Source organism: Hoplias malabaricus, chromosome 3, assembly GCF_029633855.1.
Source record: "Hoplias malabaricus isolate fHopMal1 chromosome 3, fHopMal1.hap1, whole genome shotgun sequence".
In the NCBI taxonomy this organism is placed as follows: Eukaryota; Metazoa; Chordata; class Actinopteri; order Characiformes; family Erythrinidae; genus Hoplias; species Hoplias malabaricus.
The window spans coordinates 17,873,768-17,900,597 of record NC_089802.1 but is presented as its reverse complement, the minus strand read 5'-3'; the positions used below and the strand labels follow the sequence as shown (position 1 = coordinate 17,900,597).

The following is a 26,830-nucleotide window of genomic DNA, read 5'->3' as shown; positions in this document are numbered from 1 at the left end:
GATAAACAGTACACGGGCACTGAATATTTGTGTTAATAAAAATGAAGTTGGACACTATCTGGGCCCTGCTCCGCGGCGATGGTTTCAAACCTGAAAATAACACTCTTCCTAAAGGAGGATGTAAAATCATAACATGTTCGTTTGGTTAATTCTCTCGGGGAGTTGGTCGGGAGTTGTGTACGTGTGTGTTTCTGTTTTTTTTATCTTCTCTCTCCCTCTCTCGCACTCCCCCTGCCTCCTCCTCTTCTCGCAGAAATTTATAAAGAACAAAAAATGTGAGTGGGGAGGGGGTTGATTCGCCGAAGCTGAAATCGAGAGGCGAACCCAGGAAAGAGGAGTATTTTGTACACGGGACTTTCCCCCCCTTCGTCCCTCAAAAGGAGGGGGAAAAGTCGGATTTTAAAAAAGCGAAGAGAAGACAGAGGCTCACCGGAATAGGCGACGACGCCTATCTTTTGTGGATTATATATATATTTTTTTAATTCGTTAAAAAATATGGCCGAGAACGTTCTGGACTCTGGCCCGCCTTCAGCCAAGAGGCCTAAACTCTCTTCTCCGGCACTTTCAGTCTCCGCCAGCGATGGAAACGGTAAAGATCAACTTTATAGCTATCCCTGTTAATAAACATTTATATTTCATTCAGCTGTGGGTCTGTTCGGCCGCTAATATTGTCATGTTTTGGCCGAACATGGTGTTGATGTTTTTTCTGTTTCGCTGTCGCTAGCAAACGGAGGCTAACGCCGTCGGAGCACATAGGACTAGCTTAGCTTGTCATTCCTGCTTTTTACTGCTCTGCCCCTTAACGTTAACATTAGCTCAGGGGCTAGCTAACTCCAAGCCTCCGTAGTCTGTTAGCGACAACATTAGCTCTCGGTGTCGGAGTGGATATCATCTAGAGAGTATCTGAATGTAGAGAGCAATTTCTCAAATTACTGCGACATTAGTTAAAGTATAGATGTGACAGTCCCCGCTCCAATCCCTGTATTTGTTTTGGTTTTAATATAGTAGTAATGTATGTTAATAAAGGCAGCTAACGCCTGAGCTGTGAAAAATAGCCATGTTATTTTCGTTACTCGCAATTTCACTCGGCTTGACATTAAGACACGGTCCTTCGCTGCTTAATTAACGTTGTATTTAGAGACGAAATCTGTTTACAGTTGGGATAAAATATCCCAAACCGAATCCGGTTTGTTTTATATTTGTTTGATTTTGTTATTCAGATAACTGGAGAAAGACAAACGGTTCGCTGAAAGTTTTCACATTAAAGAAATAACGCAACATTCAAGGCTCCGTTCGCTGTTTTATCCACAAAGATCTTTAGCATTGTCGCTTGTTTTCATGTCAACTTTTTATACAACTTTCAGCCCCAGTAACTTCGTAGTCTAATACTTTCTCTGCTTTTCGTACAAAACTCATGCCGTACTCAATGTTTTTGTTTTAAGGACTGCTGTTGAGTTTGTGTTTGCGTTTTTCTAGTTGTCGGCAACGCGGGGGTGTGATTTTAATGACTGTGGAGCTAATATATTGTTAGCTGCTCAGCTAGCTGCTCTTCACACCGAGTTAAACGCCGCAGCCTCAGGCCGCACTCTCAAACTCCGAGGCCAAGTCCCAGATAGATTCCGCTCCCTACACGATGCACTACATAGTGCTTACAAAATGGCTCTTGAACATAAACAGTGGATTAAATAAGTGTATTTGAGATTCTTCTACATAAGGGGATATACACGTCGCTTAGGTTAATTGAAAAAAGCCAATATATTTATTTTACAACTTACATAGTTTACTAAAGAGGGAGCGGGGAGCCATTTGAGATGCGACCCGACTCTCCTGCTGTGCTTCTGGCATTGTTAGCTAGTCGGCTAACTTATCTGAGATTTACGGGTTTTTTGTAGACAAAACTGAAAGCAGCGCATTGCACGCTTAATTAAAATAAACATAAACGCGAAAATACACTTTATATCGATTGTGTGAGAAAACATTGATTGTACAGTGATGTTTTTCACATTTCTCCCTGCTGACGGATTGTGGGGCTAGTCCGGCTATCGTTAGCTCGTTCAAATACCCGATTGTCTTCGATCATTTTTTTTCTTCCCGTCTGTGTGCAACACCTTTCGATTGTTCAGCCATAACAAGAACAATAACCCTGGCTATTGAAACCAAAATAGAGGGGATGTGCTGTTTAAAACGCGTGGACAGACAGACAATCCTAGTCATCACTTCTTTCGATTATATTTATTAAAGTCTAGTGACTGTTCGTTGAGTGGTTCACTAACTGCATCTTTCCACAGTTTATAACATTACCCAGATCTTGGTGTTTTCTCTCTTACGGTGCATTTTTTAACTTTAATTTTAATTTTCGTTCCTTGTGTTGTGTACATGTTGTAAGTAACAGAATATAGCGTCCGAAGTGTTTGGAGAAGGTAACAAGGGATAGAACACTACATACATCGTTTTTGTAGTTTCTGATTAGTCTGTTGCTGTAACACTCTCCTCTGTCATATGTGAATTATTCTAGCAAGGAATATAAAACCATTCTAACATATTATTCAAACAGGAGGCTTACACCTGAGATCTGAAACCTGAATTCACTAAACAAGTTGAAGTTCCTGTTCTCAGTCAGATTTTTTTTGTTCCATATACAAATCACAATTTAAGATGTATCCAGAATAATTAACAGCCCTGTAGAGCTGTCTAAAATGACAAACAAAACTGATTAACATTCTGAAAAAATGCCTCATTGTTTATAAAACGTTGCTCTTATGTCTTGAAGATGTTTCCATTAAAAAAAATGAAACCATCAAAATATTTCTATCATAAATTGCATTATAGTTAAATCACATTTTGGTGTTTCTTGGCAAAAATGAATCTGTGCTGAGCTGACATTGTTGAGTACAGTATCATCAGTTATCAAAATAACAATTTTTGGCACTACTGGATATAGATTATACATGAGAATGTTTTGTGTAGACTATATATATCATACGTTTTCATTCTACCCTCAGTGAGGTGAATGCAAGGCGTTTCTGTTAATGTAATGCTTATATATGTGTGTGTATATATGTATATATGTATTTGGTATTATACTGCTATTGGAATTTCTTTAGAATCATAGAAGATGCAAATAAGTATTTAAAAGTGGCAAAAATCTCGAAGCAAATTTAAGGCTTTTTTATGTGGTGTAATTAAACACAAGGACAGTTGAGTGCTTTTAGAAGTAGAAAAATTTCTTATTTTGTCTGGTCAATGGTAATTATCACTTCAGTCCCTCTTAACTTTTCATGATAAAGACATATAATTTAAAATTACAAAATATTTTTGTTTATCCTTTGATGGTATTGTTTCAATATACGAATGCAGATGGAAGTAGTTTTCACATATATAATTTAAAAGAATTGATGACACATTTACTTTGTCAGATAAACAGAATATTTAACTGACATTGGATATGTGCTTGATTGTTCCATTCTGTTGTGTTTAACTGTGAATTAGTTCCAGCTTGTGATGCACCAATATGGAAATTGTTTTTAAAGATATTTATTGTGATGAGTGTATTTTCTTAGGGATCTTGAAACAACTTGTACAGTAACATTTGTCCATGTTTTATAGATTTTGGCTCCCTCTTGGACCTGGAGCATGACCTCCCTGATGAGCTCATCAGCTCCTCAGAGCTGGGCTTAGCTAACGGAGGAGACCTGGGGCAGCTACAGAGCACCCTGGGTGGCGGAGCGGCAGGAGGCATGCATGGAGGAGTTGGCGGGCAGGATGCAGCAGCCAAGCACAAACAGCTCTCTGAGCTCCTCCGGTCTGGTGCACCACCTGTAGGACCTCAGCAGCAGGGAAGCAGTCCAGCAGGGGCCTCTGTAGGGCTTTTGGCAAGTTTAAACACATCTCAGGGGGCCCAGAGCATGGTACCTCAAGGCCAGCAACACCTATCGCCACAGCAGGCCAACCTGATGCAGCAGCAACAGATGGCTGGCATGGTGGGCAGCATGAACAGAACCATGCTTGGACCTCAGAAAGGCAATGGTCAGCAACAACCTGGGGGGCCTATGCCTCAGCAGCAAGGCATGATGGGCAGTCAGCTGATGAATGGTTCACCCAGAATGGGGTACCCCAATCCAAGCATGGGCAGCAGCAATAACCTGCTGGCAGAATCATTGCAGCAGCAGGCAGCAGGAAGCCAGGGAGGACTTCGAACACAGCAGCCAGGAGCACTGAACAAGGTAAAAAATATATATTTGGTCTTATCACCTGAGTTGGAAGTAATTTTATTTATGCTTAGCGTCCTGGGATTTAAACTTTTTTTTTTCCCTCTATGTAAGATGTAGACAACATTTAAAATGGGCTTTCCACCTTTTACTAAACGCCTGTGGCTGATAGACAAATTGCTTGAGTTTTTTTGGTGAATGCTTAACTAATACCTACATTGTGAAAGCTAGAGTATGCAAATAATTGTACTACGTTTAAATAACTTGCTTTCATAACTGGAGCATGGGCCTTTTTTAATTAAGCCTAGACCCTGTTTACACCTGGTTTAACCATCATCTTTGTTCATCCAGTCACAAAGGACTACCAAAATGAACCTTTTTACACTTGGCATTTTGAAAGCACTGTTATGAGCATTTGTGAACAGCAACGTACATACATCTCTCTCGCACTGGATTTGTTTTCAGACAAAACATGTTCAGCAAATCATTTCTCATGGTTTAACACAGCCTTCTGCAAATGTTTAAATTTCTAGATCTGTTAGGCCAGCTTAAATGTTAGTAGAGATGGCAAAAGAAACCATTAGTGATGATGGTACTTTGTTGCTGTTAAAGACACATCACAATGCAGTACTGTTCATGTTACAGATGTGAGATGTGTACCAAACCAATTTTAAGGTGTTTTATTTTATTCCTCTGCCTTAACCTTCTTTGTGATTTATAGATGGGTATAATTGGAGGTGCAGGCCCCTATGGAGGCCCCTACAGTCAGAACACAGGGCAGGGTCTGGGTGGTGCAGGGCTGGCCCCGCAGCTCATGAACAAACCAGGTATGCCCAACAGCCTGGCCCAGTTCAATATGGACAAAAAACCCCAGCCTATACCTGGCATGCCAACCATGGTAAGTAGATCGTAATATTACTTAGATTATAGTATGTTTTGCAGTAGGTCAAATGAAGTACATCAATGAAATCAAAGTAGATGAGATTCATATTGAATTAAATTAAATGAGCTTGAAAGACTAAAACTGTTTAGGCTATGTGGACCCCAGTGAAGCTTGAAGAAAAATTCATAGGGTTAGAATATTGATAATCAGAAATATAAAAAAATGATATGTTCCAAAAGGCCTTAAGACACATGAATAGCAAAGTACGTTGTTAGAAATGTTTAAACTAATTTAAAATCTGTTAGACGTATAGATATGTGCATTCATGTGTAGTTAAAGCACAGTTCAGTTGTGATTTGTTTTTTCAAACAAATAAAACAAATCAAGAAAATCTGTTTAGGAGTTGTTTCCTGTACAGGGGATAAGCTTTGTATTGGCCCACTCAAAAGTACAAATGGAGATTCATGTTCATGTCTAAAACATCACTCTCACCTACTTTTAGGCTCCCCAACAGTCCCCAGCAGGTGGTGCTGGACCGGGATCTCAAGCTGTAATGGTACCTAATGCTCAGGCAGGGCTTGGGCCTGCGTCAGTGGCAGGTGTCCCTCCAACAGCTGATCCAGAGAAGCGCAAACTCATACAACAGCAGCTGGTACTCCTGCTCCATGCACACAAGTGTCAACGGAGGGAGCAGGCTAATGGGGAGGTACGCCAGTGCAACCTGCCCCACTGCCGCACCATGAAAAATGTCCTCAACCATATGACACACTGCCAAGCTGGCAAGTCCTGCCAGGGTAAGTTGAAACACAGAGCCCTATGTTATTAAAATGCTCTGCCTTTTTATTCCACAGTAATGAAAGCATGGTGTTTTCAATATTTCGTGCACTTGATGGGTCTTTGTGATATACGCTATAGTGGGCAGGTCTCAACTGAACTACTTTCTAATACGTTATTGGAGGCATAAACTAACATTTGTCAATCCAATTTGCAGTGGCACACTGTGCGTCATCAAGACAGATCATTTCGCACTGGAAAAACTGCACGAGGCACGACTGCCCTGTTTGTCTGCCACTGAAGAATGCAGGAGACAAGAGGAATCAGCAGTGTGAGTGTGTGTATCAGTCCACCAGATGATGCATTTCCCTTTTTCTGTGTTGGGCAAATAGCATACTGATTACCCTAATTATTTGTTCTTATCTGTGTTTGAAACCCTTTTTACCTATGAACTCTGAAAAAAATGTCTGCAGTATCTGGTCTGAACATATTCCAGAGTTTTGCTTTCACACATGTAGCATACAGCTGAAGATTCTGTGCCAGATGCAGTCTTGCTACAGGAAATGTTCAGTGTGATTTAGGCATGGGTTGGTGTCTGAAGTGCATACAGGAGGCATGGCATGAATTCACTGAATTCTCTCCAACATTGACTCACCATGACATGGTGTGTGTAGAGCAGCTAATGTTGCAGAGAATTCGGTGAATGTTTCAGACATTTGAGTCTGCACAACAGCTCCTCCAGGTACTGGCCTGAAAAACTGTGTGTTACCCTGAAAGGGACTTTAAAAAGTAGACTGTATTTGTAGACACATCTGTCTCTTCCTTTCTACAGCCCTGCTTGGCTCAACAAGTGTCGGTTTAGGCACTGCTTTGGGTACCAATCCAGGTCCACACAGTGCTCCCAATCTCAACACACCAGGCCCAATAGACCCCAGCTCCATTGAGAGGGCTTATGCAGCTCTGGGCCTCACCTACCAGGGTAACCAGGCGCCCTCCCAGCCTTCCCAGCAAACACCTCGGCAACTCACGATGGGTAAAAATATTTTATCTCACTTTACAGATGTAATTTTTATTATGTGGCAATGGCAGAATCATAAATAAAAATCTTGTTTTACAGGTGGGAACCCCATTGGTGTGAATGGTGCAGTTGGTGTCCAGTCTCAGAATCAGCAGTCTAATCTTCTTCAAGATACAATGCTGCATCTAAATATGAATTCTCAGAAGTAAGTAAATACTGTATCTAACATGTTCTACTCCTGGAAACCCATAATCTGTGTTTGTGAATGGAGTTTCCATTTTATTTATGTTTGGATCACTTTTTCTACAAAATACGTTTATAACAAGAACTTCACTCACCCCTTTTCTTTTAGTCTGATTAATGACAACAGTGGTATGGGCAATGTGGGCTCCATGCCTGTGGCCACTCCAGCTGCTGGTCCTGGCATGAGGAAGGGTTGGCATGAAGACATCACTCAAGATCTAAGGAACCACCTTGTACATAAACTGTATGTAAACTTACTTGCCTTGTGTGACGAGGGCTGGTCCAGCTGTTATTAAACAAGCACAGAACTCCCTCAAAACGTGCTTTTTTTGGTATGCAATATGTAGGTTCCTCTTTCAGTGTCCTCTCTTTTTTTTTCCCCTCTGGCAACAGTGTCCAAGCCATCTTCCCTACGCCAGACCCAGCTGCACTGAAGGATCGGCGCATGGAGAACCTTGTGGCTTATGCTCGTAAAGTAGAGGGGGATATGTATGAATCTGCTAATAACAGGGTAAAGATACTTTCTACTGTTGTTTAAAGTTTTTGGTGTACCTGTAGGTGTGTGTGTGTCACATTCTATTTAATGTTTTATTCCCCTATAGGCAGAATACTATCACTTACTGGCAGAAAAGATCTATAAGATCCAGAAGGAACTGGAGGAGAAACGCCGAACACGGCTGCAGAAGCAGGGCATGATGTCAGCTCAGAGTGTAATGCCTCCCACAGGCATGCCGCAGGGTTCCCCTGGCATGGTCCAACCACCAGGGCCACCTACAGGACTTCCTCCAAGTAAGTATACCAGACTCTGGTGCTTAAGAGTTGCACACACTTCTTGCATGCAAGCACACCTATTTAACACTGTAATATTTGCTTTATTTTGAGTGCAATTAAGTTTTGAGCCAAGATATCGTTAATTGTCTGCACTTTCCATTGTTAAGCTTACACTTAATTAATCATTCCCCCTCATTATAGATGGCCCTCTCTCAGATCCGTCAATAGTACGTCCTAGTGGACCAACACAGATGGGGAGCAGGATGCAGAACCCTGCTGGTCAGTGCAATCAGTGTTTAAATTATTGTTGCAGATTTTCTTCTAGGTTGCAAATGTTTAAAAGTTTAAATAACATATTCCTCTCTTATTCAATAGGAATGAATCCATTTAATCAAATGCCAGCCATGAACCAGAGGTCTACACCACCTCTTTCATCCCTCAACCAGGTCAGCAAAGTTACTCACTCAGCTGCAGCTGCTTGTACAGCACCTTGGATGAATTATCTTTTTCAAACACATATATAACACACACATAGGAGATGAAAATAATGGTAACCTTAAGCCTATTTCACATTAGGCACAGTAACCATGCCACATAATGTGCTATGCAGCCAGCAGTAATAAGTAATAAACTAGTAAAGTAAAACTCTGTTGGTCAAGTTCACAAATGAACTTGGTCTGGGCCTTGGCTGTCCAGAGCAATACAAAGAAAACAGAGAAACCAAATCTGGTGGGAAAGAATTGTTTTATGGACATATGATTCCTGTCGTTCTTTTGCATATGGCATTAGGCATTGGACATGGACATTGAGAATAATTGGTGAACAGATGCTCATGTATTTTAAGTTTTATATTTCTGTGCTTCAGATGAATATGGGCCCTTCAAGGATGGCACCGCCGAATGTAGGTCAAATGCAGAATCAGTACCTACCTGGCCAATTTCCAGGTTCAAGTCCTATTCTTGGCTCTGGTCCTGTTGGTATGGCACAGCCTGGGACTCAGGGTGGTATGGCCCAGGTAAGGGAGTACTTCTACACTGCATGGTTTCTCATCTTTAAGACTCTGCTCTGTTCTACTTGCTTTTTGGTCCCTGGTACATGATTGGTTTTCCACTCCAATGGTTCCCTGCTGAAATTTAGTTAATGACCGTGCAAAACACCATTCTTTTGTTTTTTCGGGGTGAACACGGCTCAGCCATGCATTAGTTCAGACAGATAAGTGTAGTTTTTGTTTGTTTGTTCCTTTTTGCCAGGCTCTTGCAGGAGTCTTTTGCCAACTGCCTTGTCAATTAAAGTAGGTACCATGCAGTGGCAAAGCACCATTAATCTATCTGCTTCAATAAGAAATGCATCCCCATAGCTGATTATTCAGGACAGGAGCATCATGAAGCTGCAGAGTATTCCAGTCTTCTTAGAAATTCGTTATTGTTTGACACAAGACCTTGATGCTTCTCCTCATAAATATTTTAGATGCAGCATGAAACCATATATCTTTCTCTCACAAACAGACACATACACATGAATATGTATAACAAGGCCCTGCCCTGCCATGTTCTTTGGAAGTAATGTGATCATATGTGTTATTTACATTTAATGAATGTACTCTAACACTTCTGTGTTTTTTGGTTTTGTAGCAGGGACCCATGTCCAACCCACCATCTCTTCCTGCCAGCAGTCCTTTAGCCCAGTCTGTTTCAGCTGGAGGTGTGGGCGGTGCGGGCTCAGTGGGCTCTTTAGGGCCAAACAGTGTGGTTGGTGTACCCCCATTGCCTACACCTTCTCAGTCTATGAACCTTCCGCACTGTCCACCCGTACGACAGAGCTCTCCTTCTCCAGCACGCAGCCGCACACCCACTCCACACCTTACACCACCTCCAAGCCTCACAGGCTCACAGACTCCCCAACCCCATACTCCCAGCCTGCCTCTTTTGGCTCCAGGTGCCGGTCAGCAGCAGTTACCTCAGCCTGCAATCTCTGACAAAGCCATACAGCACCAGCAACAACCATTAGGAGGGACATCTTCAGCAACACCCAACCCTGTTCTTGTACCCCAGCATCCGCCCACTCCTGTAAGTTTTCCTATCCTGCAGCTTGCTACATCAGAAATTTAATTTATGTTAAAGAATGACAGTGCATGTCCGCATTATATTACTTTCAGTGGAGAGCTGCCATGGATGCTTGTCAGTGAAATCTGTGAAAGCATTGGCTCTATCATCAGAAGATAGCAAACTAAAACCATGGTAATGCCTCAGCCATGGAGTCCAGGTCTCAGGTCTTGAGCACAATTGGCTTTGTGTCAAATTATATACTAGGTATATATATATATAATATTAAATATTTAAGAACAATCTTTTTTTTTATTCAATTTTCTTTTTTTATTTTGCAACAGTGGCTTTAATCAGTATCTTCAAACACATGACAGTCTTGCTTAATGGAGATGTCTGGTTTTATGCAAGATCGTTGACCATGTTTAGGAGTGAAAGCATTTATTTAGATAATAGTTTACATGATTTGGGCAGCAAGGCCAAATTTTTTATTATATGGACTTCATAAATTACTTGCTATGTTAACTAGCAACTAGCTTGTTAGTGTGTGCATTAATGTTGCAGATTCTTCTGTCACCCAAATAATTTAATAGGTCTCTTGTTTACTAACATGCAAAAGTGAGCGTAAAGATCTTATGGCATGTTGCAATTTCATGAAGTGCAAATGAATGTATAACACAGTTATGGTTAATTTTTCTTCTCCATATTTTGTAGTTTCATTTACATGCCATCTAAATTTGTTTCTTAATTTCCTTTGCAGTTGTCTCAAAAGGGTTCGTTGTCAGTAGATGGCCAAGCTACCACTCCTGCCTCTGTCAGCAGTGCTGATGCCTCCTCCCAGCAAATTCCTTCAGATGGCACTGCCCCTCTTCAGCCTAAGAAGGAGGTCAAGCAAGCAGAAGAGGAGGAAAATGAGGAGGAAGGGGATGAGTCAATGAAGGGAGGAAGGACTGGAAAAAAAGGAGACATAAAAACTGAGGAAAAGGCTGAGGTGCAGATCAATGACCCATTCTGTAGGTTTTAGTTTCTTGTAGTTATTTTCTGGTGTTTGTTTAATATTTGTTTTATCTACTCTTTTTTATAAAGATGGAAGAGCCATCAGACGAAGGATCCAAATGTGCTCTCATGGAAACGTCCACAGAGTCAGGGGAAGACAGAAAGCCAATGATAAAAACTGAGCCTAAAGAGGATGTAGGTTCAGGGTCCACTGGCACACAATGCTCTCACACTGGAACGCCAAATAAAAAGAAAAGTGAGAACATTTAAGTTTTTCCACAGACTGATCATTTTAAGGTAGTGGGCAGTATGACTATATTTATCCAGTGTGTTGTGCATGTTACAGAAAATTGGTAATGAATAAGTTATTTACTTCTTTTAAAGGGAGTTGAACTACATTACAAACTACTGCATATTAAAAAATATTATTTAGTAGAGAAAGTAACTGACAATTCTCCCAAATTTAGCTTCAGTTCTCTTAATTGATAAAGAGCTACATATCTTGTACATTTAAAGGACAAGATGGCTGTCAAGCTTTCTCATTACAGCATTAAAAGTTTTTTAATGTTGCATAAACAGGACTTCAAATTAAGAATTGAACTAGTCAGTTTTTATACTGATTTTCAATGTGAAGTGAAATGAGTTTAGGGTTTGCTCTTTCTTTTGTGATTTACAGGCATTCCAAGATAATTTATACACTTCTGCCCTGAACACTGACTAACTTGGTTTTTCTGAATTTAAATATGGCTGCAGCACACTCCAGAAAATTTGGGTCAAAGCATTGCTTGCTATCTCGTATCTTAGTATATGCATAGGCACAGTATATGCACGGGTTGCATTGCAGAGCTGCTCAAATTCGAATTATAAAGCTGCTAATATAAATATAATATAAAGCTGCTTTGGCATCCCTAAGCTTTGTAAGTTTGTGTAAGGCTGTTTTAGGCTGTGTACTTATTTGTACAAGTAGTTGTACAGGGGACTGTTGGTTTTTCAGGGTTTTTTTTGGTCAATTTTAACATCTGGACAGTTGAATGGAGCATTGACTATATCAATAGATAATGTGATTATCCAAAATAAATCTCATAAAAATGATCAGAATCTCAAAATCAAAAACAGAATACCTATCCAACAAATTGAATTGCAGAAAACAGGTGCTGGTTATAAAATTAGAATATCATGAAAAAGTTGATTTATTTCAGTAATTCCATTAAAAAAGGGAAACTTGGTTATTATACTCCTTCATTACACACGGACTAAAATGTTGTTTATTTCATTTAATTTGATGATTATAACTGACAACTAATGAAAACCCCAAATTCAGTATCTCAGAAAATTAGAATATTACTTAAGAATTAAGAATATTACTTTGTATATTTTATACAAAAAATAAGGATTTTTAGAAATGCTGGCCAACTGAAAAGTATGAGCATGTACAACACTCAATACTTAGTTGGGGCTCCTTTTGCCTGATTACTGCAGCAAAGCGGCGTGGCATCACTGACTGTGGAAACTTTACACTGGACCTCAAGCAACGTGGAGTCTTTGCCTCTCCTCTCTTCCTCCAGACTCTGGGATTTCCAAAGGAAATGCAAAATTTACTTTCATCAGAGAACATAATTTTGGACCACTCAAGCACCAATCCAGTCCTTTTTGGAAGCGAGACGCTTCTGATGGTGTCTCTTGTTTAAGAGTGGCTTGACACAAGGAATGCGACAGCTGAAACCCATGTTTTGCATACTGTGTGGTGGTTTTTGAAGCACTGACTCCAGCTGTAGTCCAGTCTTTGTGAATCTCCCCCACATTTTCCTTAGTTGTTATTATTATCAAATTAAAAGAAATAAACACTTGAAATATATCAGTCTGTGTAATGAATGAGTATAATATACAAGTTTTACTTTTTGAATGGAATTACAGAAATAAATCAACTTTTTCATGATATTCTAATTTTATGGCCAGCACCTGAATTCAGGGCTAGTCCTAGTTAAGTGACTTATTTATTTATTATTTTTTTATTTAATTTTTTTTATGGCTATTTTTCACAGTAGCTTGACAATTTCTCTCATGCAGTGTTGTCTGTGAACTCAGACATACTAATTCAGCTGTAATTTCTGGCCTTGTTTTTTATTATTATTATTATTATTATTATTATTATTTTTATCATATTCTTTCTTAAAGCTGATTGACATATCATATATTCACCAATATATTCATCAAATATATATTCACCAGCTCATAGTGCAGCATTTCATTATAACTTGAATATTCTATAAAAAATGTTACCTCTTATTTGGCCCTGGTCCGATTTTTTTCCTTTTTGGTAGTGCGTTGCATTCATCAAATTCAATATTTGTTTATATTTACCAAACATGGTCAAGTTGGTCAGTGAAAAATATTGTTTTTAAATCTTTCAGTTACAGGTTCAGTGGAATTAACAAATCATTTTGCTAGAAATGGGTTTGTAATTTTTGGGGAAAAAAAATTTTATCTTGCATTTTGGAAAATATCTTATTGCCATATTTTTCATCCCATTTTAAAAATTATTTTCCTTAGCCCTTTGACTTCATCAATTTATTTATTTTTTAAAATTTCTTATGTATTTATTTATTTAAATTTGTCTCAAGTAGAGCTGGATGATATGGCCAAAATCTATATCACAATATAATTAATTTCCGTCAGTATGATATAATTCCGATATGAGCAATAAAAAGCCACAGAAAAACTGCTAAGAACTGGAAGCAACATGATATCACCGTCAAACAAAAACCCCTTGGCTTTGTCAATATTATATATATATATTTTTAACTATTTCTAAAATTTAGTGTAATGAAATAATGGCAGTGCCCTTCAATGACCGTCAGTCAGTGAAAGATGCTGTAAATAATTTATATTGAAAATTTGTATAAAAATTAGTTATTGAAACAGTTTTTGATATTGAATTATTGTCCAGCCCTAGTTGCAAGTATCTGTCACAAGATGTTGACAGAATGCACAAGAATAGTTAACTTTTCTTTTTGATCTTTAATCTGCTTTGAAGTGCATTTTAAAACTTTTTTTTTTTTTTTTTTTTTTTTTTTTTTGTCTCAATCAGTTTTCAAGCCTGAGGAACTGAGGCAGGCCCTGATGCCAACACTGGAATCTCTCTATCGTCAAGACCCTGAGTCGCTTCCCTTTCGTCAGCCTGTGGATCCATCACTCTTGGGAATACCTGTATGTGTCCCCTGTAATCTACCAAATTAAACAGTGATTAAAAAGGCACAAACATTCAGGTTAGGCAGAACAGGCATGAATCTGAGTAGTTTAAATGCTGTTTTAGGATAAAGCTGAATTTTCCACTGCACATTAAACAGTGTGGCAGCTTACATATAAAAGGTGGCTGATTCATGCCTTCTAATTCAAAGTTCACTACTGCACCAAGTTGATACACAAAATGGTATATGAAGCTGAACACAGCCTCAGTCACCCATTTGAAAGTGAAATAAAAAATTCAATTTATAGTTTCAAGCCCATTCAGTTTTTGGTTCAGTTACAAACTACAAATAGGCCATCATGTTAGACTGCTAAATCCGTAACAGGTTTTTAGGGTATGTTGTGCTATTTGCCGTGTTTATATGACTGTGTTTATCAGGCTCCACATGTCCTAATTATGCTCACTATGGAAGGGACATTTGGGCCAGGCTTAACAAGTTTTGACTTGTTAGACTGGACCCTAGAGACTTGCTATATCCACAGTTTTCATACCGTCTCAAAATATTGATACTGTGTTACCATGGCGGTGGGGGGTTCAGTTGGGTTGGGTCTCTTAAGAAGCATAGCTGTCCAGCTAATTGACATTTGTGGTTTAGCACACCACAGCAGATGATTTGCCAGTAAACTCCAGCTCAAAATGCACACATTTAGAGGATCAAGCCTCATACCAGTGAGCACAAATTCAAGTGATGTTCTGAATACTTTGCCTCTTTTGAGCTTCATTTCTCTTTCTTTTAGCACAAACTCTAAATGTTCAATGTAACATGAATGTGCATCCCATTATACTTGGGGTCAGCAACAGAACAGAAATGAAAACACCACACGCCATATTTTTTAAAATACTGCAGCATACGGGATTACAGTTACACCACCCAACCTACTGGATAGAGCATATTCAAGCTGTATTTACATTTGAACGCTGGAAAAATCACATCATATTGTCCTTTCACACACACAGTGCACAGCGGGACATTTTTGTGTTCACACATACAGCTTCTTTGTTAAAAGTCTGGTGAATTTCTGGGTTATCATGCATGTGTGAAAGTGGCTTAAGTTTAACATATCTGGTAAGACTGAACTGTTAAGGGAAAAAATATTTTTAGTTATTGCTATGGTAAATTTTGCATTTATCAAGTAGACGTCTTTTTGGCATGTAAGAAAATTAAGTCCTGTAACTATCGAGAAGGATAAATGTTGGCTGTGATAATCAGAAACTCTGTCAACTCTATTAAATATGTTTTGCTATAAGACTTTTTAATTTTTTGGGGCTACTTCTCTTTATTAGAAATATAGATTTAAACATATGTCCGAACCCAAGTGTTATTCTAAGTAATCTAAATGTAACCTTGTCATTTGTTTTTATCAACTTTTATCTCAGGATTACTTTGATATAGTGAAGAATCCCATGGACTTGTCTACTATCAAACGGAAACTTGACACAGGCCAGTATCAGGAGCCATGGCAATATGTGGATGACATATGGCTCATGTTCAACAACGCCTGGCTTTACAACCGCAAGACCTCACGAGTCTACAAGTACTGCTCCAAACTGGCTGAGGTGTTTGAGCAGGAGATTGACCCAGTCATGCGGAGCCTTGGCTATTGCTGTGGGAGAAAGGTGAGTTTGTGTTCATGTGGAAGAGAATTAACGTTTTTAAATAAGTTAAATACAGTGGAGTTCAGAGTTTTGTTTTTTTTTTTACAACGGGAGTTCAAAAAAATAATTAAACGACGTCTTAATGGGAAGGTTGTTTGGTTATTTACCCTGCACTGTAGGGCTGGCCAAAGTAATTAAATTTAAGAATTTTTTAAAATAATTTAAGTAATTTTTGTCAACATGGAATTTTTTTTTATTTTTAATGTGTGGGGTGTGTTTTTTTTTTTTTTTTTTTTCCTCTCTTCCCCCAAATCTGTGGTCAAAAACCCTTTGACATCCTCTCAAATCTGACCAAAAAGAGCATTAAGTAAAATATCAGCTTTCTTCAGTGCAACAAGCTACACTCCGCTAGAGGGCTGGATAATATGACCAAAAAATTTTTCACAGCATATTTCTTAATTTTGGTTGGTAGAGTACAATTCTGATGTGAATATGAACAAAATGAAAAGCATTGAAAAACTGCCAAAGAAATACAATGCACCTACAAAATTCTTTTGAAATGTCTGTCACTCACTGGTCATCTGATGGTGGTGGTGGTGGGTGTTGGGGGAAGGAGGAGGAGGGATTGTGAGCCAGTCTCCGCTACTTGGGGGGGGGGGGGGGGGGGGGGGTCAGTCAGTGTGAGATGCTGTGAAGAAGGTATAGTAATATATAAGAAATGTGTTTAAATGTTTTCTATTGAGATATAGAATTACATGGACATGAAGCTATGTGATACAGATAGAAAGACAAAGTGAACTGAACTGCAGTCAGTTATAACATTTTAACTTGCTTCAGTCTTATCATACTCCTATCTACAATATAAAACTGGCACCTAATACACAACCAAATGCATGCTATTGGAGCGATGCATGAGATATTCATCACACAGTACAAACAAAATCCAACACTAACACAAATTCTGTCCTAGTAGTCGTTTTTGAACTGTTGTGTGAGAAAATGTTTAAGACAAACCTGGGGTGGCTTTTTATTCAGCAGTGCTCTTGCTGGTACTGTAAGCTGCATGGAACTCTGTGTTTGCTGGTGTGCATCAATATTAGGGGACCTGGACTCACTCAAAAAAAAAGGGGAATCCGATGTTGCTTTTTGTGTGTTGCTGTCTTTTGTCTTTAAGCAGCCATTTTTGGATGACCATGTTTTAAAATGTTTAGGCAGCGATGCCATTGAATTCACTCTGTTCCTGAGGTCTAATGAAGAGGGCCCGCTCTGTATCACAATAGTGTCTGTCAGGTTTCATTTCCAAAGTGTGACCAATAACTGACAACCTTTGCTCTAATCAATTTGACTGACTGGAAAAATGACCAATATGGGGGCTGAACATCGCTCTTTAGAGGCAAAGCTCCCTTATGCACACTCTTGGTGCCGGCCTGGATGTCTTGTTAAATAACATTCTGTAATTGTACAAAAATATACTGCTTATTTATTTATTGTTTTGTTTTGCAGTTGGAGTTCTCCCCTCAAACTCTCTGCTGCTATGGGAAGCAGCTATGCACTATACCACGAGATGCTGCTTACTTTAGTTACCAGAACAGGTAAGGGACATGGACTGAATGCAACTGCTACTGAACACACACAAAACATTATATACACAAAATCAAGTTGCTTTACTGCACAATTTAAAAATATATATTTTTCTAATCCTCATTTAGCAGAATGACAAAGAAAACCTTCCAGTGTCTTTGTTGTCCAACTTAATTGTGTTTTGTAGAGATAAACAAATTTTGAATTTAATGCCTACAACACATTCCAGTTAAGTAAGACAGCTGTTTTGTAGATTTACCCTATAAGCAGCTGATTATAAAAGGATCATTCACCAAAAGCTTGTATAACTTGCCATACTTAATATTGAAAATTGATTGGGGAAATTTGAAGAAATGCCAATCCAGGTAGGGTAAGGACCTTAGAGGCCTCAGGTGGCACTGCTAAAGAAACTAGTAATGCTGTAGTGAGTGATTAAATATAGCCGCTTAGGCCTGGAAGTACATTAAAAACCATTGTCACATAAGTCTGCCACTGCACAAATAACTGCAACCCAAAATTCTTTTACATAAGGAGATGGCTAAAAATCAAATCGATATAGAACCACTATTGAGTTCCCTTAGCTTAAGCTCATCCAGGTTGTCCAAAAGACAGCAGAAACATGTTTTTAGTTGATGCTTCAGCTTGTTTGAACATCATGTTTTATCCTGGAAAGTCCATAATTATTTCAGCAAGACGGTGCCAGGCCTTGTTCTATACATGTTACAACAACATGGCTTCATTGGCAAAGATTGTGTGCACTTCACTGGCCTGCCTGCGGTCCATCTCTGTCTCTTATTGCGCATCATTAAGAGGAGAATCAAGAAAGTCTTGCATCAAGCCAGAATGGGCAAAATTCCACTAGTAGGAATTTAGAATGCTCAATTGCCAAATGTTTAAACAGTGTAATTAACATATAAGGTAATGTAACACAGTGGTAAACCTGTATTTGTCCCAGATTTTTGGAGTGTTTTGCAGGCATCAAATTCTAAATATTTATATTTACAAAATAGAATCAGATTGTTCAGTGAAAACTGAACAATATACTCAGTTGAATAAAGCTTCAAGATGATGAACAAATTATATAATTGTGACTGAAAATATTAAAGTAATTTTTTTGTATCTCTGAAACAAGTTTGAAAGACACAGAATTACATGAAGACTGATTTTCATGTATTTCTAGGCGGTTTATTTAGTCATTAGTCAAGGTTCACTAATGCTCAGTGATATGTAACAGGTAATTTAGTTTGTCAGTTTGAAATGCTTAAAGTGCAAAATGTCATTTTTGCTGCCACATAGTAGCTGTATTTATGAAAATGGTTCATTTTTTTTAACACAACAATCCATTTTTATTTACTCCCTGAATTAACCAATTTATGTTGCATAGAGCATTTGCCCACGTTGGGAAGCCATATTTAAACACACAATCTTTGACACCTCCAGGCAACTAGTTGTCAGTATTTTGGCTGTTTCCTCATGAAGAAGAATCATTGGGGGTGGGGGGATGACTGATTGCTCTTTACAGTTCAAACATTTATTTATATTTATATATATATATATATATATATATATATATATATATATATATATAGGTTTTTTTGTTGTTGTTTTTTTTAAAGCAACTTTACACAGCCAAAAATGTTTCTGACAGTATTGCTTCTGCTGCGTGTGTATGTTTAATGTGCTCATGCTTCCCCTCACCCCTGCCTTCTCCCTGCAGTTGATGCTGTGATGGTTTACTCATAGCTAACGCTAATCTGTGCTTTGCTTTGGCTTTCTGCTTGTCTTGTTTGTTGTTTGTCTGTGTCCATACATCATTATATCCCATGGTCCAATGTTCCATGTTTATATTCCCCCCACCCACTGCAACACCTGTCATGTCTGCAATGGCCTGCTTTCATCTGACAAATCATTTGCACCCACTTCCTCCTTCCTCCCCTCAAACCCCTACTCAAAACTGTTCACCATGATTGACACCTCTGACGACGACCCTGTTCTGCGCTCTTCATCTGTGCCTGCTTCCCTTTTGGCCTGCCCTGCCTTGCCCTGCACTGATTGGTGTCTACCTCCTCTTGGCCTCTCTGTGATTGGCTGTGGTGTTGGTGAATGGTGTAGTTCACCAAAATATGGGCTTCTTGCTGACAGGTACCACTTCTGTGAGAAGTGTTTCAACGAGATCCAGGGTGAGAGCGTGTCTTTGGGAGATGACCCTACCCAGCCTCAGGCGTGAGTCTCTGTCTTACAAATGTTTTACTTTACATTACAAATCATAATATAAATATTGAGACGTTTTCAGGCATTCCATTTTTTTTCTGAAATTTAAATGACCTCTTTCCTTGGTCCAAAATACTACTAATACTGTTTTAGTATAGACTGCCATATAAAAAGGACTATTTTAACTGAACCATTTGTCTGAAGCAAAGTTGACATGTTTTAGGTCCATCAACAAAGAACAGTTTGAAAAAAAGAAGAATGACACACTTGACCCTGAATTGTAAGTTTCTTCATTTCCATTGTTAGCTCTGATCATTTGATCATGGTTGTGGTCTTTATTAACATACTTACGCATTCTTCAATAATTGTTGCCTTAATGTGTGTGTGGTTTCCCCTTTTCTTTCTCTTTTTCTAGGTTTGTGGAATGTATGGACTGTGGACGGAAAATGCATCAGATATGTGTTCTGCACAATGACACTATTTGGCCTTCAGGGTAATTATTTATTTCCCATAAAAATAATGCTTAGCTGATTGTTAATTGTTTTTACATCTATCTAAGCTTAAGGTTGTTTAACCCATATTTCTTTTGGTCTTTCAGATTTGTGTGTAATGGTTGTCTGAAAAAGTCAAACAAGAACCGTAAAGAGAATAAATATGCTGCTAAAAGTAGGTTAACCTGAGGGTTGTAAAAAATATATATGTATTTATTTATTCATTCATTTATTTATTACAAAATTTGTATTTGGCTGAGATTGAAGCTAAGTAGATAATGATTTGTTTACCATCACTACTGTCTTTGTGCATAATAACCTTTCACTACTTTCTACTTTTATTCTTTCAGGGCTGCCACAAACTAAACTGGGCATCTTCTTGGAAACAAGAGTGAATGATTTTCTGAAGCGCCAGAGCCACCCAGAGTCTGGTGACATCACTATTCGTGTTGTTCATGTTTCTGATAAGGTGGTAGAAGTCAAACCAGGAATGAAGTCCAGGTGAGAGGAGTGAACCTGAGCATGATTTTAATTGATGTGCAGTATTATTGCACTGTAGATCTTGGATGTGCTCAGGATATTATAGTTAAAATCTTTAGCATTTGTTAATCTAGGCAAATCTAGGAGAAATTCTGCTGTAGCTTGTGATTTTAGTTTGTGAAATTTGAATCTTACTGTCTTATCAAAATATGTTGTTCATTATTGATGTTTTTTTTTTTCTTCTTCCAATCATCAGGTTTGTGGACAGTGGTGAAATGGCAGAGTCTTTCCCATATAGATCAAAAGCTCTTTTTGCTTTTGAGGATATTGATGGTGCAGATGTGTGCTTTTTTGGCATGCATGTACAGGAGTATGGTTCAGACTGTCCACCTCCCAATCAAAGGTCAGTCATAGAATACTTCTACAACTGTCTCTTTGATCCATCAGAATATCCCTGTTATTTTCAGAATGTACATAGAGGTTTCTGCAAGCATATTACAACCATTAATGGTGTTTATTTTCTTCTCCATAGACGGGTATACATATCCTATCTGGACAGTGTTCACTTTTTTCAGCCACGCTGTTTCAGGACAGCAGTCTACCATGAGATTTTGATTGGCTATCTGGAGTATGCCAAAAGATTAGGGTAAATCTGCATATAGTAATAGTAATAATAATTTTAGATTTATTACATACAAAAGTGTTAAATGAGCAACCTTTTCCCTACTTAAAATACCTTTTTTTCTACCAAACAAGTTGTGAAAGCTGGGCTTGACTATGTGGCTTTCCTTTCAGGTTTACCACAGGTCATATTTGGGCCTGCCCACCCAGTGAGGGTGATGACTACATTTTCCACTGTCACCCTGCCGACCAGAAGATACCCAAACCAAAACGTCTGCAAGAGTGGTATAAGAAAATGCTTGATAAAGCTGTTGCAGAGCGCATTATTCATGATTATAAAGTAAGAAAATGTATTTTCTGTATTGAACAATGCTGTGTTAAATTACTTTGTTTAAGTGGTCTTACAGTTGTAAACCAATGTCTAGAATGAGAGAAATTCAAAATGCGTTGATCTTTTTTTTTTTATCGCAGGACATCTTCAAGCAAGCAACAGAGGATCGCCTCACTAGTGCCAAAGAGCTGCCCTATTTTGAGGGTGACTTTTGGCCCAACGTGCTAGAAGAGAGCATTAAGGAATTGGAACAGGAAGAAGAGGAGAGAAAACGGGAGGAGAACAGTACTTCCAGTGAAAGTGTAGATGTAAGTTGGGAACATCCATTTGTCTTCTATTAACATAAACTGTTAAAAGTTATTATATACCATTTGCTTGTCACAGATAACAAAGGGTGATAGCAAAAATGCTAAGAAAAAGAACAATAAGAAGACCAGCAAGAACAAGAGCAGTCTGAGCCGAGCCAACAAAAAGAAACCAGGGATGCCGAATGTGTCCAATGACCTGTCGCAGAAGCTCTATGCTACAATGGAAAAGCACAAAGAGGTAAGATGAGAACAGATTGCTAACATATACAATTACAATACTGTGGTGTGGCTTTAATGTCCTGACATTCCTCTCTGTAAGGTGTTCTTCGTTATCCGGCTGATAGCTGGACCAAATTCCAATGCTCTTCCACCTATAATTGACCCGGATCCCTTAATGGCCTGTGACTTAATGGATGGGAGAGATGCATTTCTGACTTTGGCACGTGACAAGCACCTGGAGTTCTCTTCGCTGAGGCGCTCCAAATGGAGTTCCATGTGTATGCTGGTAGAACTACACAACCAGAGCCAAGACCGTTTTGTCTACACCTGCAATGAATGCAAGCATCATGTTGAGACCCGCTTTCACTGTACTGTTTGTGAGGTAAGGATTATGATTAAAGCCAAAAATGTTTTGGTAACCACCGAGAGGTCCGAAGGCAGGCTCAAGATCTAGGGGAGGGAGTCTAGGGGTTTGTTTTCGATTACATCAGAGCATCCATATATAATTAAATTAAGTAGATCTTCTGAACCTATTTGGAACTGCAAACTTAACTTTTTTAGTGTAATTTAACCATTTTTCTCCCATTATAGGACTATGACCTTTGCATCACCTGCTACAAAACAAAGGGTCATGAGCACAAGATGGAGAAACTTGGTCTGGGTCTGGATGATGAAAGTAACAACCAGGCTGCATCCTCCATGCAGAGTCCTGGAGACTCACGCCGTCTCAGCATCCAGCGTTGCATCCAGTCTCTAGTACATGCCTGCCAGTGCCGCAACGCCAATTGTTCACTTCCATCATGTCAAAAGATGAAACGTGTTGTTCAGCACACAAAGGGCTGTAAGCGCAAGACCAATGGTGGTTGCCCTATCTGTAAGCAGCTAATTGCACTTTGCTGTTATCATGCTAAACACTGCCAAGAGAACAAGTGTCCTGTGCCATTCTGTCTCAACATCAAGCAGAAACTACGTCAACAGCAGCTCCAGCACAGAGTTCAGCAGGCCCAAATGTTACGGAGAAGGATGGCCAGTATGCAAAGAACAGGCCAGCCACCTATTGGTGGAAATGGAAGTCTGCCATCACCTGGGAACAATGGTAACACAGGCCCTGGCACGCCCACACCAAATAGTCAACCTCCCACACCACAGACACCTACGCCACAGTGTCCACCACCTGTACCCCAGGCTGGGGTTGGTGGCGCTCCACAGCAGATGGGAGGAATGGTTCAGCATCATCAGTTCCAGCAGCTGCCTACAGGTGGGGGAATGATGAACGCGTCACCGCAGCAGCAACAACCACCTTCAGTACAGCAACTTCAGCATCCTAACAGCCTTCCTCCGTATGTGCAGAGACCTACAGGCTCCTCCCCGCTCTCTCAGTCTATGGGGAAACCAGGTATGGCTCCAGCCAGCCTGCCTCCACAACAGTCAAACCCAGGGCAGTCAAACTTTTCCCCGCAGCAACCCTCTGGCCCTCCTGCTGCTGCCCTAGAAATGGCCTTAAAGATTCAGCGAGTGGCTGAGACTCAAAGGCAGATGGCTAAACAAAAGAGCCTCCAGATGAATCAGGGACCAGGTATGATGCCACCACATGCTTTGCATCAGGGACCTCAGACTCCGAACCAGATGGGAATTAACCATCCTGGAGCTGGAATGGTGGCAGCCCAAGGAATGCCAGCACAAGCTCAGACAGCTGTCGCCAGGGCACAGATGGAACAGCAGCAGGGTATAGTAGGAGCAGGCATGCCACAACAAGGAGTGCCTCAAAACCTTCCTCCTCAAGTGCAGATGCCACAGCAAGCACCACAGGGTGGAGCTCAGCATCAACCTCCACAACAGCAGCAGTGGGCTTCTGCTGGCATGCCTCCTCAGCGAATGATGGGCCAGATGGTTCATCCAGGAATGGGTCCAACCCAGCAGCAGCAGCAGGTGGCTCAACAGCAGCAGCTTCCTCCACAGCAGCTTCCTCCACAGCAACAGGGACATCCTGGAGTGATTAATATGATGGGTGGACCAGGTGGGCATACAGGTGCAGGGACTGGAACTGGAGGTCTCTCTCAAGGTGCCTTGCAAGATCTCCTGAGAACTCTGCGGTCCCCCAGTTCACCTCTTCAGCAACGACAGGTCCTGCAGATACTGCGTTCAAATCCTCAACTTATGGCAACCTTCATCAAGCAACGTGCACCCAGGTACTTTGGGCGAGGTGGGCCCGGAGCTGGAGCTGGAAGTGCTGGTCCAGCAATCATGGATGGGCAGCAGGTAAATATGGCTGGTAATGCTCAGCCAGGTATGCATATGGGGCAAGGGCCAGGTATGGCCCCAATTAATCCGCTCCAACAGCAGCAGCAGATTCAACAGCGTACCATAATGGGAGTGAATATGCAGCAGCAGCAGCAGCAGCAGCAGCAACAACCTATGGCTGCTTTGCAGCAGCAGCAGCAGCAGCAGCAAAGTGTTATGCCAGGTCAAGGCCAAAACATGTCAACTTTACCTCCCCAGTTCAGAGAATTGATGAGGAAACATTTACAACAACAGCAGCAGCAGCAGCAGCAGCAGCAACAGCAGCAACAGCAGCAGCAACAGCAGCAGGTGGGTGGGCACAGTCAGTTCCAGCAGCAACAGCAGCATGGTTATCTTGGTCAGCCTGGCATGACTCCTCAGCAGCCTGGTCAACCTCAGTCAGGTGGTCTCCAACAGCAGCAGGGAGGACCCCAGCCTGGAATGCAGCAGAATTACTCAGGATCCATGCAGGTTGCTCTGCAGCAGAGGGTGCAGCTCCAGATGCAGCAGCACAATGCTTTGAGTGGGCACCAAGGGGGTGACGCAGGACCTGGAGGTGTTTGTGGAGCAGGTACGCTTCAACAGCAGCAGCTGCAACCCCCGCAAGGTGTCTCTCAGCCTCAGCCATCCCAGGCCATGCTTCAGCAAGCACTGCACCAGAGGCTCCTCCAGCAGCAGCAGCACCTAGGTGGTGGGTCTCCTGCCCAGCACAACAATCCAATGAGCCCTCAACAGCAGATGTCCCAATCTCCCCATTTGCAAAGTCAGCAGCTGACCACTTCCCTTAGCAATCAGGTGCGGTCACCGCAGCCATCTCCACGGCCCCAGTCTCAGCCACCCAACTCTAGCCCGTCTCCGCGCATGCAGCCCCAGCCTTCTCCACACCGCATCTCTCCCCAAACCCAAACGGGCTCCCCACACCCAGGTCACCTTCCCCAGCACCACACTGGCATGGTGATTCCACCACCTCCACAGCAGCCACCACAGCAGCAGGCTAATTCTTTGGACCAAGGTCAATTTGGGTCAGACCAGAACACTATGCTTTCACAGCTTAGTGGAATGGGGGCCCTACATGGGCAAGGGCCTAATGACATGCTGGCTGGCAACAACCAAGACCTGGGGACAAATATTAATCACAGCTCATTAGATTTAATGTAGCATTACAGTCCTCAGAGAACTGCCCTGGTTTCCAGGAATGAGTTGCAGTTTTTAGAATTTACCATTGCTGTCATTATTAGTGTTATTTAATATTATTTGAAGAAAATGAAAAGAATACAACTTCCTATGGGAGATACTACATTAAATGCGCAAATTAATAAATTAAATGAATGGTAAGTTATTGCTGTTAATATATACTTATATATTTTTTAGCTAATTGTGTTCAAAGGGGTTTGGGGTGAAAGGATGGGAAAATTTTCTTCTTGGAATATGATGAGTAATATTTTTGGGGATGTCTGCCTTTTTTATAGATATTTTTTAAGATTTTAAAAAGCATAAAATTAAAGAGAAAACATGTTAACAATATAGAGCTTTTTGTTTTCTTTTTCTTCCATTCACAGTCTAAATAGTCTTTTGAAAGTATTAAATTCTGATCCAAAATTGCTGGTGTTCTAGGGTTCAACATTAACGCTTCCCTAAAATTGCCCGGTTACTGTGTCCTGAAAATATTTTGTTTTTAAAATGATTTCAGATGTCATGAAGTGCACATACACATCTCTTTAAGACAATATACTCTTAAAAGCTAATAGTTCAAAAGTTGTTATTATTATTATTACTATTTTAATATGTGCCATATGTATTATAGTTTGGTGCAAAAAACAGTAATGTAACAAAAAAAATTATCTATGCACTTGAAATTTTTCAAAGAACTCTTTTATTAGCGTCAAAGAGGGACAGGGCGTGCGTCTTCTGTACTATTATTTAGAGCTATTGTAATAAAATCAATAGTCATGTACATACGTGCCTTATCTGGACTTTTTCGCTTATAGGTCAGGTGGGGTTTTTCGAAAAAATATTAGTCAATTCTTTCTATATATAGCAGCATTGAAAAAGATTGATTCTTTCAATCGGTTCTCTTTATTTTCTTAAGGTAAGAGTTAAAATATGTAAAACCAGTAATTTTCTCACTTGCTATGGCATATCCCCGTTCCTTCACCAACAATGTCATACGGTTACTAGCTGTCCAAATTCTATATGGCAGAAAGTTTTCAGTCCTGCTGTCCTGAAATTATACTTACCCCAAGCTCATGGGCAGTGGTTATTGTTGAACCCTGTGCTGGTTAACAAGTTACCTTTGTTTATCGTCACTTTCTTGGTCAGCTTAATTGCCTGCAGTGTTCATGTTTTCTTTTCTAGATATGTACTAGTGTATTCTGTTTGAGACAGCTACAGTTCACAAAGAGTATATTTTTGTTAACAGAATCAGGCAAGAAATGCATACATTTTATATTTCATATTTTTCTTTTTTTTTTGTAAAGGTTTTGTGGGAGGGATTTGGGGATTTAAGTGAAGTGTTTTTTTTTTTTGTTTT

The 26,830-nt window shown here is 40.1% G+C and overlaps 1 protein-coding gene across 4 annotated transcripts; it reads left to right on the top strand.

The window, feature by feature from the left end:
* Nucleotides 1–305: 305 nt before the first annotated feature.
* ep300a (E1A binding protein p300 a) lies at nucleotides 306–26,830 on the top strand. 4 transcript variants are annotated; one of them, XM_066662998.1, is made up of 31 exons: nucleotides 306–589; nucleotides 3,607–4,223; nucleotides 4,930–5,106; nucleotides 5,594–5,885; nucleotides 6,083–6,196; nucleotides 6,698–6,898; nucleotides 6,983–7,088; nucleotides 7,236–7,370; nucleotides 7,520–7,637; nucleotides 7,729–7,915; nucleotides 8,099–8,176; nucleotides 8,273–8,343; nucleotides 8,763–8,912; nucleotides 9,529–9,963; nucleotides 10,700–10,930; nucleotides 11,026–11,191; nucleotides 14,024–14,142; nucleotides 15,560–15,799; nucleotides 17,282–17,370; nucleotides 19,502–19,582; nucleotides 19,794–19,850; nucleotides 19,986–20,063; nucleotides 20,169–20,236; nucleotides 20,412–20,562; nucleotides 20,798–20,944; nucleotides 21,074–21,187; nucleotides 21,337–21,502; nucleotides 21,634–21,801; nucleotides 21,878–22,039; nucleotides 22,121–22,402; nucleotides 22,612–26,830. In XM_066662998.1, exons 1-31 carry the CDS (start codon nucleotides 496–498, stop codon nucleotides 25,456–25,458), a joined length of 7,941 nt encoding a protein of 2,646 aa, XP_066519095.1. In that variant the 5' UTR covers nucleotides 306–495; the 3' UTR covers nucleotides 25,459–26,830. The 4 variants fall into 4 exon arrangements, with proteins under 4 accessions (XP_066519095.1, XP_066519093.1, XP_066519094.1 ...); XM_066662996.1 differs by having other exon boundaries at nucleotides 19,472–19,582; XM_066662997.1 differs by having other exon boundaries at nucleotides 6,083–6,202.

What these genes read in the sequence shown, in the direction of transcription:
- ep300a (XM_066662995.1), top strand. Translation starts at nt 496, where the DNA reads ATGGCCGAGAACGTTCTGGACTCTGGCCCGCCTTCAGCCAAGAGGCCT. An exon ending in CTAAATATGAATTCTCAGAA is followed by an intron (nt 7,089 to 7,235) that starts GTAAGTAAATAC and finishes CTTTTCTTTTAG; the next exon opens with TCTGATTAATGACAACAGTG. An exon ending in GAATAAATATGCTGCTAAAA is followed by an intron (nt 20,237 to 20,411) that starts GTAGGTTAACCT and finishes TTATTCTTTCAG; the next exon opens with GGCTGCCACAAACTAAACTG.